Source organism: Aspergillus versicolor, assembly GCF_001890125.1.
Source record: "Aspergillus versicolor CBS 583.65 unplaced genomic scaffold ASPVEscaffold_14, whole genome shotgun sequence".
In the NCBI taxonomy this organism is placed as follows: Eukaryota; Fungi; Ascomycota; class Eurotiomycetes; order Eurotiales; family Aspergillaceae; genus Aspergillus; species Aspergillus versicolor.
Genome location: NW_024467537.1, coordinates 910,252 through 924,096, shown reverse-complemented (window position 1 = coordinate 924,096; position 13,845 = coordinate 910,252). Strand labels below are relative to the sequence as shown.

Here is a 13,845-nt window from a genome sequence, read left to right as displayed (position 1 = left end):
CTAGTATTTTTATTATATAAAATACTAGATTCTTAAATTTTTTAAATTATTTATAATTTTATTAAATTTTATATTATTTTTTTTATAAATATACTCTACTATTAATTAATATTATAATTTTATATAACTAATCTTTCTATAATTATAATAGTCTTGACTATTTTTATATATTTTTATATTTTTTATCTTTTCCTAGATATTATAATAGTATTTATAATTCTTTATAATTATTTTTATTATTCTATCTCTTTTTAGAGAGATCTTATATACTATTTATTAATATATATATATTATAGATTAAGGTTCCTCTAAAGCTTTTTTTATTATAATTTAATTCTAATATACTCTAGTATTCTAGAATTAATTATTTAACTATTAAAAAATATATTATATATATATTATAATTCTTTAATTTTTATATATATTATACTATCTTTTTATAAATTTTATTATATATTTTAGAGTATAGAATAGCTTTTTATATTTTATTATTTAATAATTTAGTTAAATACTATTTAAATCTCTTAAAATATTATATAAATTTATATACTAATTAGTATATCTATTATCTATGGAAAGATCTCTACATAATCAACATAAAAACAGTGCATGATTTTTATTAAAATACAGCTATATAAGGCCTATTTATCTCTTTTTATTCTAATGCTAGTAATAAGCAAGGTTTTCCTGTATAACTATATAGTAAATACTTTATTTACTATATAAATAGTAAATATTAACTTTACTATCTAGATATTAATATTAGAGATAAAGAACTCTTTTTTTTACTAGAATTATTAATATTAATATATTCTCTAAAGAAGATATTGTTAACTATTTATAAAGCTTTTTAAATATAAAATATAAAGATTATATAGACCTAGCTTAATATTTTAGTTATTAAGATTATAGATTCTAATAGCTTTAATAAATTTATTAAACTTAATCTTAGATAATACCTTAATAAGTCTATCTATAATTTAATAATCTATCTAGATATAAAGAAGATATATTAGATCTTTCTAAATTAACTTCTATATCTAGTATTAAGTAATATTAATATATTTAATTTAGATATAAAATTAGGTATTATTACCTAGCTTTAAAGCTAGCTAGTTATTAAAATATATTTTTATATGACTTATACCCTTAAATCCTAGTTCTTTGAATAGATAATTAATCTATAAAACTTCTTTATCTACTTTAATAATTATATTAATATAATTTACAAAGAAAAATAACTACTAAAAATAATAATTAATATAGAAAGATATATAGAATAATATATTTAAAGCTTAAATTAATTAGATAGACCTATATAGAGAACTAAATAATTAAAAAATAAAGTATAAGTATATTATATATAAGTAAAATTTCTAATAATAATATCTTTATAAATTTTTAGGTAAAATAAATAGTAAAAAGCTTATTTAAATTATAAAATTTAAAAGAATTCAAATTTTAAATATTAATATAATTATTTAAAATATAGTTTAAAAATAGTAATATAAAGTTCTTACTATTAAACTAATATATTACTATATAAATCTATAATATAATACTAGAATACTTAACTTAATCTAGAAAAATATTAGTAAGATTTATAAAATTAAGATAATTATAAAACAATAAAAGAAATTATCTAATAAATTAAATAAATATAAAAAAATATTATATTAATAGAAAGTAAGATATCTAGAAAAAAGAGAGAAAATAAATAAAAAATAAATAGTATTTTAATATTATAATATTATTAGACTATATATAATATTTATTTATATTACTAAAATTATCTATACTAATAAAATAATATTATATTAAATTTAAATGTTTATTATAAATTTGATTTTAGATTTATAAGATTAAGTTTAATGTTATTAAATTCTTTTTTTTACTCTACATTTTAATTATAGAGTCTATCTAAAATAACTAATTATAAAATTATAATTATTTAAAAGAAAAATAATTATTATTATATATTACTATTTATAGATATTATATAGATATATATTATACTACTAGTTCTTAGCTAGGAGAACTGGTAATTAGTTCTATTAAATATATAAAATAATTTATATATTAACTGGAAGGATCATTCTATATCTAGTATGTATATTTTATTATCTTAATTATGTAACTTAAGCTAATCTTTATTAAATTAAAATTTCATAAATAAATATCCTCTAACTCTTCTACTTTTATTGATAAATAATTATTTACTAATATCTTCTACTAGAAAATTAATTACTTATTTAATAAGATAATAAATAAATTTATTATATTATTTAAAACTATATTAAATTTGTTGAATAATTTAATTAATAAATAAAGTATAATGCTAATTATAATATCTAGCTTTATATTGATAATTTTACAGTTTTATTATAGTTTTTATTTGATATTTTATATTTTACCATAATTAAACATGTGATTCTCTGCCGTGATGCTCGGAGATATTAATGGCTCTGATATATATCAGAGATGTTGATATCAAGTAGCTCTACTATTGGTTAGGATAATTACTGATATTTTAGTAGGTTATATATAGATGCTTAGATAGCTGGTAGACTTAGAAAAATAACTATACTGGAAGTCAGTCTTCAGGCTATATATCAGCATTTTAATGGCTTTGATACTTACTGATCTCGGGATGTTATCATAAATATATATTACTACTCTTTATTTATTCTATTATTTATATTAATAAAAATATTAATACCCTTAACTATATCTAAATATTATTATCTACTTTATTTTATCATAGTTAATGTTTTATATTATTTATATTCAGACTTGTCCCTAGCTAGTTAATTATCCTGAACTAATAGTTCTTTTATTTATTTTACTCTATTATCCCAAGAGAATCTATTAACTTTACCATGAATGTATAAATCATCAATAACACCTAGAATTTTAACATTAATCTATTAATAATTTTTATTTTTTAAAATCAGGCTCCCATAGTACTCTATTTCTTATTATTAGGTATATTCTACTCTTTTATATTACTTATAACACCTCTAAATGCCGAAGAACCCTATAGATAGCAGATTGTATATCATGGTTTTGGTGGGCATGATAGATAATTAAATATCATACTAAAAATATATAGAGATGTATGTAAAATCATATAAAATAAAGGACTTTATACTTGATCTCATCTAGCTTTTTATAGATAATATTAATTTAACAGTTTTCCTATAGAAAGTAAAAAAACCATCTAAAAACATAAACACCACAAATATCCCAACACAATATATTAATAACACTGGCACGGCCTATTATACCAGAAAAAAAGGCAATAGGACAAACCAAGCTTATTTCTTTTTCTTGGCACTCCGGGACTCTAAAACGATAGTTAGTACCACTAGAAGAGAAAAACTCGTAAGATACAAATCCACGGCCCTACCTGCAGCCGTTCGTTTCTTTTTCGGTCTCCCCTTCCCTCTCAACTTCGCACTGATTCAAAATGTAAGTAATACTGGGTGTATTGTCACAGGACCAGAATAGACTCACATCTGGATAGCCTCTTCCCTGTCATCTTCGACCTCGTCAAAAGCTGTCAGACCCAGCGAGCTGCATGTTGTTCGTAGATCTCGGAAAGAGACGACTTTCCTCGGATACCACGATGCTAATGTTGGGCCTCGTAGTCTCTGTCGCAAAACTTTATTGCCAAGCCGTAGCCCATCGGGGTTGAAGTTCATGGAGAACACCCGGCATTGAACCTGTTTCATTAACCCGTCATATTCAAAACCGTTATGATACAAAAAGACAAGAATATGGCCATAATGTACCTTTGCCAAGTCCAACAACCGGCTGTACTGTCCCGCCATCTTGGGGGTAAAGATGATTCGTGGTTGTGCGAAGTTACGAATTATTAGATGACAGGAAGAGATAGGCAAGAGTTGTTATCTGAATCTCACGTGACCATGTCACTCTGATATGGTTGGCAACCCAAGGGAAGGCTTTAGGAATTCCAACCCAGCAGTTGCACCCGGTTTTGCCAATCATTATGGATAAGAAGCGCAAGTCAGTCTTTTCATCGCATCATGGTGATTCAGTACTGACAAGGGCGAAGGTAAATACCCCCCAAAAATGGAACACTTCACCAGTGCTGACTTTGGACTAGAAAAACCATCTTGATCATGACCCCAATACGGGCCCTCTGCGGGGATTTCTATCGGACACGGATGTTGCCAACGATGTACGAAGTATCTCGAATATAGTCGACAAAATCACCGCAACTTCTGAAGATAGTGTTGCTAAGTCCAGCCCGGAAATTTTAAAAGCAGCCAAGGACTTTAGTCAAGCCCTACGGCATGCATCTACTTCCAGCAAACCGACTACAAATATCTGTCATAATAGTGATATGATGACAAGTTTATCATCAAGTTCTAGCCTGCCCCCATTGCCCCAAATTATTGACAAGAAACTCGAAAGAGCGGTTTTTACACACCCGGGAATGAGCAAAGATCCAAAAATAAGTTATGATAGGCTTGAAGTCCTTGGTGACGCATATATAGAGCTCATAGCTACAAAACTCATCTGGAACAAATTCCAGCAGATACCATCTGGCCGAATTTCACAGATTAGGGAGCTTCTGGTCAAGAATGAGACCCTGGCCGAATATACCACCGAGTATGGGATCGACAAAAGAGCTTCAGTTCCACATGATTATTCAAGCCAGCCGAAGCGGTGGACCAAAACGAAAGGGGATATCTTTGAGGCCTACGTGGCTGCTGTTGTACTATCACATGCCAATGGCTATGATATTGCCGAACAGTGGCTCTCACAATTATGGTCCCCCAAACTTGCAACCATTGAGGAATCGCATCCACCCTCGCAGGCCAAGGAAGAGCTTGCCAAAAAAATAATGGGAAAGGGTGTTAAACTGAAATATGTTGATGAAAGGAAGCCCATACAACATGAGGGGGGTATGCAAACCTTCTATATCGGTGTTTACCTCACGGGTTGGGGATGGAGCAATAAACACCTTGGATCTGGCCAGGGGTCAAACAAAACAATTGCTGGGGACAAGGCAGCTCGACAGGCCCTAGAAAATGGCGGTTTAATCAAGGATATTGTCGCATCCAAGCTCATGCATGGAACAGGCAGGCCGTAGGATTTACCTTTTGACGGACAGTCAACCCTCGTCGTTGTACGAGCTTAGATAAATACGCTCCGGTCATATTCTGTTGTAAGTCTGAGAGCTGGATCGTGGGAGAAGAGCCGTACTACGGTTTATTCTTTGTTAATATATGGAGAGAAACATAACATCAGTTATACTAGTATAAGGCAACGAATTAATCCGGTACCTTGATTTAGGCGCGTCGCATCGCACTCAATATATTAGGAAAGGTGCCAAGGGTTGGAAGAGAGAATAACTGAACAGACCAAACATTTTCTGAGCAGCCTTGATGCGTCTTTCTTTTGCCGGACAGGGCTAGTCCAGGATGACGGTCGACAGTACAACTATCCACATCCATTTAAGCTTTTCTCCCATGTACTCTGAACCACAGAGTACAAGTTGGGAGAAGTCCGCCGCAGTTCTTTCTGGTTCAGGTGATTCAGCATTTTTGCCACCACACCTGTTAACTACCAGCCCAACCAAGACCTCGTAGTTTAAAATTTTTCTATGCAGCTTTCCTGAGCAACGCCCCAGACTTCGGAAGGCATACTGCTTTACACATACAAAGGAAGTCATGCTGTACTAGTACCTCTGTAAGTGGGTCAGTCCTCGGAAATCCGTGTGGCACTTTGCCATATCAGGCAGGTATTGAGCGCTTGACGGCCAACTTGAACATCCTATCCTTGGTACCGAAGCTGCTTCTCTTTCCTTCAAAATTGACACGAACGCCACAGATGGATTGGGAGCGTACAAGAAGGTCTGTTTGTCTAATTGCGGTTCTTCTATCCAATATGCTAAATATGATGTTCACTACAGATTTGATGATCACCGTGGCGGAGAGAGTTATCGCCCTGGAAGCTCTCGAGGATATACTCGTCGCAGCCGGTCTCCCCCCAGGATACGCTCACCCCCTAGTCGCCTTGTTGCCGACACATGGGCGCCATCTACTGGTCGGCCCTATACTCGCCCGAGGACCCGTTCGCCGCCTCCATATAGGCGTCGTTCGCGAAGTCCGCAGCTGTATAATAGGGATACTGGTGTCAGTTCGTATCCAAAGACGTACGTCCCCCGGCGATTCTCCCCTCGTCGGGATGTGAGGGTCAGATCTCCTGCATCATCTTCAAGACGACCAAGGTCTCCCTTCGGGGAAGATCGGACTCGTGATGCTGGATGGAACCAGAGCACCTCAACCTGTAGGCCGCCAAGAGATTCATCTGCCGCAGGTCGCGATTATGGGCACTATAGAAAGGAGCGCCACCCGCCTTCTGCTGCTGGACGCCACACGAGATCTGGGTCACCTCTAAGACGTGGACTATCATTCGAAAACGATCAGCGCCCACCAACAACAACTCGAGCTCGGAGCCCTTTTTATAGGGGCCGTAGAGACGCTACTACCGATCGATATCTAGGGCAAAGGCGACGGTCGCAATCCCCAAATGATACACACACCAAGCGGCCTTCTGCCCCTGGGTCTATGTCCAACTCAAGGCGGTCGTCCCCCAGCGACAATAAGAACGATACCCCTTCAAGAGGCAATAGAAGTCGGTCACCGCCTGTCAGCCATCTTCTGGGCCGTCGTCGCTCGAGAGACTGGGGAGTCTCACCAGCCCAGAATGATCCTACGCCCCTAATAAAAAGTAAATTCACCACTCCGGAAGGCAGGATCAATTCACCTTCTGGAGAGCAAGTGCTTGGGAAGTCACTGCCCAATACCGACGATACGGGGCCACCTACACTACTTGGAATACAGGGTAGGTCAAACCACGCAGCATCATATCCGAGTAATGCTCCAAGTCAGCCAAAGGCATTCGCAAATAAGCGTAACTACAAATCACCTCCGCCAGGACCGCCACATGGTCCCAAGACCTTCGCATCGCATCCTAGCGCCTCAAACATTTCCCTTTTGTCTGCCCCGACGAGACCACGTGGAAACTCAACTCTGAAAGACAGTGGTTGGATAACTACGCCGATACGCCGTGGGCCTGCACCTGCTGGGCCACATGGAACGCCCACTGCGCCTCGAAGTAGTCAATTACCAACTCTTGGTGTCGAATCACAACGCGCCCGTTCCTGCCACCATAACAGCGTTTCCAGCACCCCGTCCTCTCACCCCCCAAGATACTCCAGGTTTCTTGTAGGTCTTAATAGCATCATTCCTGGAGGTAGGCTCCACCAATTAGAGCTTGACAATATGACGGAAAAGCGCCTCTCTCAGCTTGAAGCAGATAGGGATCGACTTTTCGAACAGATTGCCGAGAGCCAAAAGCTGAAACGTGCTGGGCTAAGGGATTGGGATAAGCTGGACCGGGAGAGTTCTATTTGTGCCTTGAAAAGTGAACTTGCTGAAGGACATTTACAATGTATCACTGACACTGAAGGTACACTTGGCAGGGTATTGTTTTGATACTTCATTTTATTGTTGACAACACTAATATTTTCAACCACCTACCGGTGGATGACAATGTGTATTGAGCGTGGTTCGAGTAGCAATTAGCTCGGATCGGTTTTGTTCGTAATGCGGTCCAATTGAGTATTCCCGAGCTTTTGTTTTTTGAACTCCAGATGAGCTTATGGGATAGGGCTTTACCAGAAACCTTTTGGTTAAACAGCTGTTATCATTGCTACAGAGGAATATAATACGGTACAAGCGATCAGAAATTAAATATAGCATCAGTTGTACTAGTCGTGCATATACTTGACTACATACTCTGTAGTTACACTCTACATAGTATAATTACCCTCGGACATAAACCCCCAATTTTGAAGCTTGGGAAATGCGGCGTAAATGTGGGGCGCACCTAATCCGCCTGGCGCGGTCGCGCATCTTGAACTCCGAGAGGCTTCGTGTCAACATTCATCTCTCCTTCGCAGACCTAAATGAAATTAACTTTTCACGAAATTTAATGGACGCCCTAATTGCCGAGTAACGCAATCACTCTCGGATTAGTTTCTGTACTCATTACCTCATTGACAACAACCTCAATCACCTGCTCTTGCGCACCTGTCGTCGCCCTCAAAGCAAACATCACGATAAAGCACGATGAATATTTTCAGGTTACTGGGTGAGTGCGGTCAAATTGCTGGTACTAGCGGTCCTGACGATGTAATAGCCGATTTCTCCCATCTTGCTTCAATCTTCGTTCTGCTACAGAAGATGAAGTCCTCGAGCGTGCGTGCGCCCATTTGAAATATACTACGCATAATCTAATCATAGATTCCAGAGCTGCTCGGGGTTGTCTTTTAAGTCACAAGCCCTGTACTTGATGGTGTTCGTGACTCGTTATCTTGGTAGGTTTCAGTACATCAAATCCATGATCCTTGTTGCGACTGCTAATACAAGACACTAGATTTGTTTTGGGCATTTGCCGACTCGCTATACAACACGACCTTTAAAATATTATTTATCGGCTCATCGGGTTACATTATTTACCTTATGCTCAATGATTATCGACCTACGCATGATCCGAACCTGGACACGTTCAAGGTGCAATACTTGCTTGCTTCGAGCGCAATCTTCGCTCTTTGCTTTACACATGACTATAGTATCTCCGAGGTGAGTCAACTTGATTTTTAATACCCGGCTGGTGTTGACTCTTCGCAGATTCTCTGGACGTTCTCGATTTGGCTAGAGTCTGTGGCAATTCTCCCTCAGCTTTTTATGCTTCAGCGTACTGGAGAGGCGGATACTATAACCACCCATTATTTATTCGCATTAGGGCTATATAGGGCCCTTTATATCCCAAATTGGATATACCGGTATTTTTCAGAAGGTCATCTCGACCCCGTTTCTGTCGTAGCGGGCGTCATTCAGACCCTGCTATATTCCGACTTTTTCTACATTTACTACACGAAGTAGGTTTTAACCCCTTCTATACGATACACCAAATGATTGACCTGCATATCAGGATAATGAAAGGCAAGAAATTTTCCCTTCCTGTCTAAAAAAGGGAGGCGGGTCCGCATATGGATATATACGTACATTCGTATAAGCATCCTGCTTTACGCAGAAGAAATTTCCAGTGATGGCTACGGCATCTTGCGTGAGAAGGCCTGACCCGAAAAGGCAGAGCCGAAAGATAATACTTCTCTGAAAAAAAAAATATTATCGCCAGTCATTGTATGCCACCCCTATGGTACGTGTCGGTGGGGTTACAACAGTGAGAGGTATTATTCCTGGTTATATGTACTATATGATGGAACTAAAATTAATGCGAATTCTTTGACCACCTTGAAGCTTTCACTTAAAGTGAGGCCCCAACGCTAGGACAATAAAGGTGACTTTTAAGAAAGAAAAGATTGTTTTATAGTGATGGGGTGTTAGGATGGCAATGTTTGAGCGTCGGGATATCGGCACTGATAAGTGTTTGTTCTTAAGCCGCGAAGGCACAGCATGATATTGACTAAATCAAAACCCGGATTCCTTCTTCAGTGTGGGTAAAAATGGGGAACCGTGTATGTGCTCACAGATTCCCTTTCATTGCTGCAAGAACACATTGGGTTTTCACGAAACAAAGGTCAGCAAGAGAAATCTCGGTGGGTGGATGATCCTTGTGTACTGGAATATCTGGTGTTATAATTGATTTGAATCGACGGCATTGGGATGTCATTATGGAAGGGATTCAAATTTGCGGAGACCGGGCCTGGAAGCTGACCAAGTACTCCCCCGCTAACTGATCGCACGGGCCCAATACTCAAGCTTGCATGCCGATGTGACTTGCGACCAGGGTCTAACCAGTTGCTTTGCTGGTGAAAACACTCCATCTGGGTTCTCTCCAGAGAAGCCGGCCCAGCAATGGCTGACTGGCGTCTGGAGACTGGTGGTGAGGGAAGCTTTGGAGAGCGAGAGGATATTTTGAGAGGAGGCGAGCCTCTTCTCGAGTTAGGTGGTGTCACACGCGTGCCCCCCCTGCGGATTTGGCAAGTCGGGCATATTTTCACAAAACGGGATATTAGCTCTTTGGGAACCCTTTGGGGAGGTTAAGTCAGCCGGGTGTTCAAGTTCCACCTGTTTTCTGTCGCGAGATGCCGGGTTAACTCCAGCTGTAATCAGTCACGTACCATGAGTATATTTGCCGGACTTGGGCAGAAGTTTTATCCCGACCTCCATGTTGACATTGTTGGTGTGCCTTTGTGAGTATCTTGAACAGCTTTTCTCTAACGGCAACAGGCTTGCCTTCATGGCAAATCATCCGCCTGCACTAGATGAGACAATAAATACCATTAGTATGGCCTCTCGTGTCACCCCAGACTGGTGTGGCTTACGGACATCTGAGGTATTACCTCCAATCACCTGGAGTTTAAACATTTTCTTCACCCAGAACCTAATACCGCTGTTTAGTTTTGAAATTCCCATGCTAACGAGAGAGAAAATAATCAGGGCGGAAGGAAGCGGTGCCATACCGAAATTGGGCTGATTCGATAGCCGTATCCTTAGGGTCTATCAAGACAGTTCTTATGTTCCGCGCCCTTTTAGCGTGTATTAGAGCCTTGTCTTGCTTTTTCACCGATAAATCGTCCACATAACTGTCGAAATCTCAATGTGAGCCCAATTCCTACCTACCCCGAGGATGGAATAGCAACATTGCCTAGGCACCTGACTTACCTTTTGACAAGTTTATCGAATTCTGTGACATTTGGAAAGCCTTCTAGGTGGGGAGTTATTGGCTCTGAAAGCATTGTGTCCTCATTCCTGGAGTCCTGGCTTTCGAGCTCCGTTTCGGCTAATGCTTCATGCAGATGGAGGTATGCAGGCCCTTGGAGATAACGTGGCTGTGACATACACTGCGTCGTGGGGTGGTGTAGGGGTGTTTGGTCAGGAATTGATGGCATTGACGCTCCCGGTGAATGGTGAGAGGTTATGCTTGTATGACTGTAAGGCAAGCTAAAATGAGACGCATATGAACTGAAGTTATGTTGAGGGAAATGATAGGAGCCTGCTTCGAAATCGTGGCTCTCTCCGTGGCTGTTCGGGATGGGTAAAGATATAGGAGGGTTGATGAAGTACCCTTCATGGCTGTCATTACTGCGCCTGTGGAAGCCACTCATTGCTGCGTTGTCGATAGCCGTTGTACGCCAAGTTCAATATCCGAATTTGAAAATACTCTTGGTTCAATTTTGTCTGAGAGGAGGCTGTGCTAATCACCCCTCCTGGCGGACAATGCTTTCACAGGCCTGTATGTATGTTTGGCTTCTCCTAGGGCCTTTATAAGACAAAGTAGCGTCGAGTCTAGCTTGGGGGAGAAGACCAAGGTAGCCCTACTGGAGAGTGTATGATGAGGGAGAGGCAAGTCCGATTTCCTCGAACAAGAAAGATATGAAGATCTGAGTCTTCGTTGACGGTATCAAGACCCGAATGGGCGGATGTAGGATTAAATTTAAACGGAACATGCTCTAAATATTCAAGAACCTGGTTGTCATTATCATTGCTTTATTTTTTATTTTTCCCGTTTCCCGTTTCCCCTTCTCTTCTCGGTGTTGCTGTTATGCATATCCAATGGGCAGTACTAATGCACGGTAGCAATCAATTAGTTTTTGGGTAGGCGCCAATGCAGAGGACAGAAGGAAATGGAATTTCCTCGATTGATAGGCCTAGTTCTTGTCTCTGCTCACATGTGATACAAATAACAAGGGACTGGAAAGGAGGGGTAGGCCCAAATGACAGGCAGGAGACGTAGAATAGGTGAGAGAGATTGGTAGCAAACAATCGAGACGAGATGCAGAAAAATAAAATAAAATCAAAAACCAAAATCCACAGTGTGCTCTGCAAAGGGTGTCAGTCAATACGGCAACTAGAGAAGCCTCAGCAGCAGGTGAGCTAAATAGAAACAGAAGCGACCAAGTTTTGATAAAATTGACCAGGATCAAGAATCTCGAGCAGCAGAGCCTGGAAGGGTATGCAGAAACACCGAGTAGCAAATGATTACTTAGGGAAGAAGGAAGCAGGTCATTTCATTCATTGGCTACCTGGGTACCTAGTTGTTCGTTCGAGCAAGCTGGCGGACGCCTTCTACAGTGATGGGCCAGTGCCCTAGCCAAGAATCAACCTCGTGCTCCACAGCTCAACGCCTAGTTAATCCTTTAGAGGATACAGTGTTTGAGTATGCTAGTACATATCCGACATGACTGGACCTGTATGAAGTTGTATGAAGTCGTATGGGGCTGGAAACGACCATAACGCTGTGCGTTGGGGCAGTTAATTTTTGCCCCCTCTGTGGAAGCAACTAGCATAGTCCAATACAGTCTGGAACTGGCGTCTGCTCATCGACCGACTCCTTACCCCGGGGTTTTCTGTGCTACTTCAGGAATGGCGGATCCTTGTAGCCGCTGAGGGAAAATCCGTAATGTGACTGGGAGTTCCCGCACCAACGAGTTATCGATGGTCCATCCTCGCAGCACTGCAAGGTGGGGGGAAACATTGTCAATTCCGCCGTATATTCCGCGTATGTCCTGGCCTAGGGATCCTCAATTTCTCATCGATTTCTTCTCTTCCTCGGGTGTATCTTCTCGAGTCCTGCTGCAATAGTTCTTCAATCATCGATACGCTCGGTTATTTTGCTTCTTTCTGTGCCACCTTTGCCTAAGTTGCCATCGTGATGGTACTCGAAACTAACTTGCAACAACCCATGCAGGCCTGTGGGCACAGATTGCTCCTTTGTGATATATCGCGTTAAATAACGAGGCCAGGGACAGCTGGCATCTTTCTGAATTTATCATTCCCAGGAGGTATGTTGACTACTGCCCCCCCATGCCTTTCGGTAGCCTTAACTAAATCAGTTTCACTTGACAACCATAGAAAATTATTTTGCTTTCACGCGCTACAGGGACCCAAGTTGATGGCAAATAAGCGTATATGATAACCACTTTCAACGTCATCATAGGTTTATTCCTATGGATTGGTGTGCTGGCTTTTCGGCGTCCACTATCTAGAAAACTATCTCTAGTTAGTAACGTGGTGTGACTAAATTACATGTCCACGCAGTGGACAATGTCAGCAATTTCCCTATTCGGCATAGTAAGTCCTCAATATCTGTCAATGAATGGCGTAACCCTAGAGTCAAGTTGAGCCAGTGTAGACTGCACTTAGTTGCCCACGGCCTAGCTCAGCTACAAGGTCTTTTTTGGGGAGTGTTGGGGGGGAAGGTGGGGGGGTAATTCTCATTTCTTGTCACTCCGAATGCCTGATCGTGTCAAAGGGGACGACGCTGGCGGACTGGGATGTATGAAGACAATCGGCACGAGACTCTGCATACTGTTTGTTGTCAACAAGTAGTTATAAATAACAAGGAGGCACCATCTGCATTGCCTGTCTGGATAGTGTGCTTGATTCCTAAGCTCCTCAAATCTAAGCGTAGAAGAGCACATTACTCAAGAAATCCCCGTGGTGCGCCATTGTTGAGGGGGTTTGATGTGACAACTTCCCAAGACACCTGGTTACCTACCTGGGCTTACTTGCAGGTGCCAATGAGCAGTTTGCCACTAATGTTGCCACCTGTAGCCCTGGAGCTGCGGGTCCTTGGAACCGATGCATTAGGACAAGGAAGATCAGACCCTCGGTACGTGTTTTACGCCGTATACTGATTAGCCAAAATACCACCACCGTTCCGAAGGATCCAGGGATCGCTGCGATGGCGTTAGCCGCATTGCAATTTCACCTGGCAGAAGTAAGTTAGGTCAGAACTGAACTTCATAGTTTCTATACTATTTTTCATCAGTTCGAG

The 13,845-nt window shown here is 39.9% G+C and overlaps 5 protein-coding genes across 5 annotated transcripts; 3 read left to right on the top strand and 2 right to left on the bottom strand.

Annotated features, from left to right (window-relative positions):
* Positions 1-3,317: 3,317 nt before the first annotated feature.
* Positions 3,318-4,041, bottom strand: ASPVEDRAFT_155827 (mitochondrial 37S ribosomal mS33 domain-containing protein; the record flags this gene model as incomplete). The annotated part of the gene is made up of 3 exons (XM_040808481.1): positions 3,517-4,041; positions 3,410-3,459; positions 3,318-3,346 (listed from the first exon to the last, which is right to left on the bottom strand). Exons 1-3 carry the CDS (start codon positions 3,831-3,833, stop codon positions 3,318-3,320), a joined length of 396 nt encoding a protein of 131 aa, XP_040673866.1. The 5' UTR covers positions 3,834-4,041.
* On the top strand, positions 4,013-5,122 carry ASPVEDRAFT_34280 (ribonuclease III; the record flags this gene model as incomplete). Its single annotated transcript, XM_040810842.1, has 2 exons — positions 4,013-4,078; positions 4,130-5,122. The coding sequence occupies 2 exons, from the start codon at positions 4,013-4,015 to the stop codon at positions 5,120-5,122; spliced, it is 1,059 nt and encodes a 352-aa protein (XP_040673865.1).
* A 620-nt stretch (positions 5,123-5,742) lies between these two features.
* Positions 5,743-7,549, top strand: ASPVEDRAFT_389199 (uncharacterized protein). The gene is made up of 2 exons (XM_040811798.1): positions 5,743-5,885; positions 5,945-7,549. The coding sequence occupies exons 1-2, from the start codon at positions 5,863-5,865 to the stop codon at positions 7,530-7,532; spliced, it is 1,611 nt and encodes a 536-aa protein (XP_040673864.1). The 5' UTR covers positions 5,743-5,862; the 3' UTR covers positions 7,533-7,549.
* A 733-nt stretch (positions 7,550-8,282) lies between these two features.
* ASPVEDRAFT_57298 (uncharacterized protein) lies at positions 8,283-9,070 on the top strand (the record flags this gene model as incomplete). Its single annotated transcript, XM_040815321.1, has 5 exons — positions 8,283-8,297; positions 8,350-8,416; positions 8,476-8,681; positions 8,730-8,980; positions 9,034-9,070. The coding sequence occupies 5 exons, from the start codon at positions 8,283-8,285 to the stop codon at positions 9,068-9,070; spliced, it is 576 nt and encodes a 191-aa protein (XP_040673863.1).
* Positions 9,071-9,236: 166 nt separating this feature from the next.
* On the bottom strand, positions 9,237-11,173 carry ASPVEDRAFT_66226 (integrase zinc binding domain-containing protein; the record flags this gene model as incomplete). Its single annotated transcript, XM_040815866.1, has 5 exons — positions 9,237-10,094; positions 10,187-10,326; positions 10,395-10,449; positions 10,529-10,651; positions 10,731-11,173. The coding sequence occupies 5 exons, from the start codon at positions 11,171-11,173 to the stop codon at positions 9,644-9,646; spliced, it is 1,212 nt and encodes a 403-aa protein (XP_040673862.1). The 3' UTR covers positions 9,237-9,643.
* Between the last annotated feature and the right edge of the window lie 2,672 nt (positions 11,174-13,845).

Excerpts from the sequence above, each read along its gene's own strand:
- ASPVEDRAFT_389199 (XM_040811798.1), top strand. The coding sequence starts at position 5,863 with ATGGATTGGGAGCGTACAAGAAG. Across the intron at positions 5,886-5,944 it reads GATTGGGAGCGTACAAGAAG|ATTTGATGATCACCGTGGCG; the intron begins GTCTGTTTGTCT and ends TGTTCACTACAG.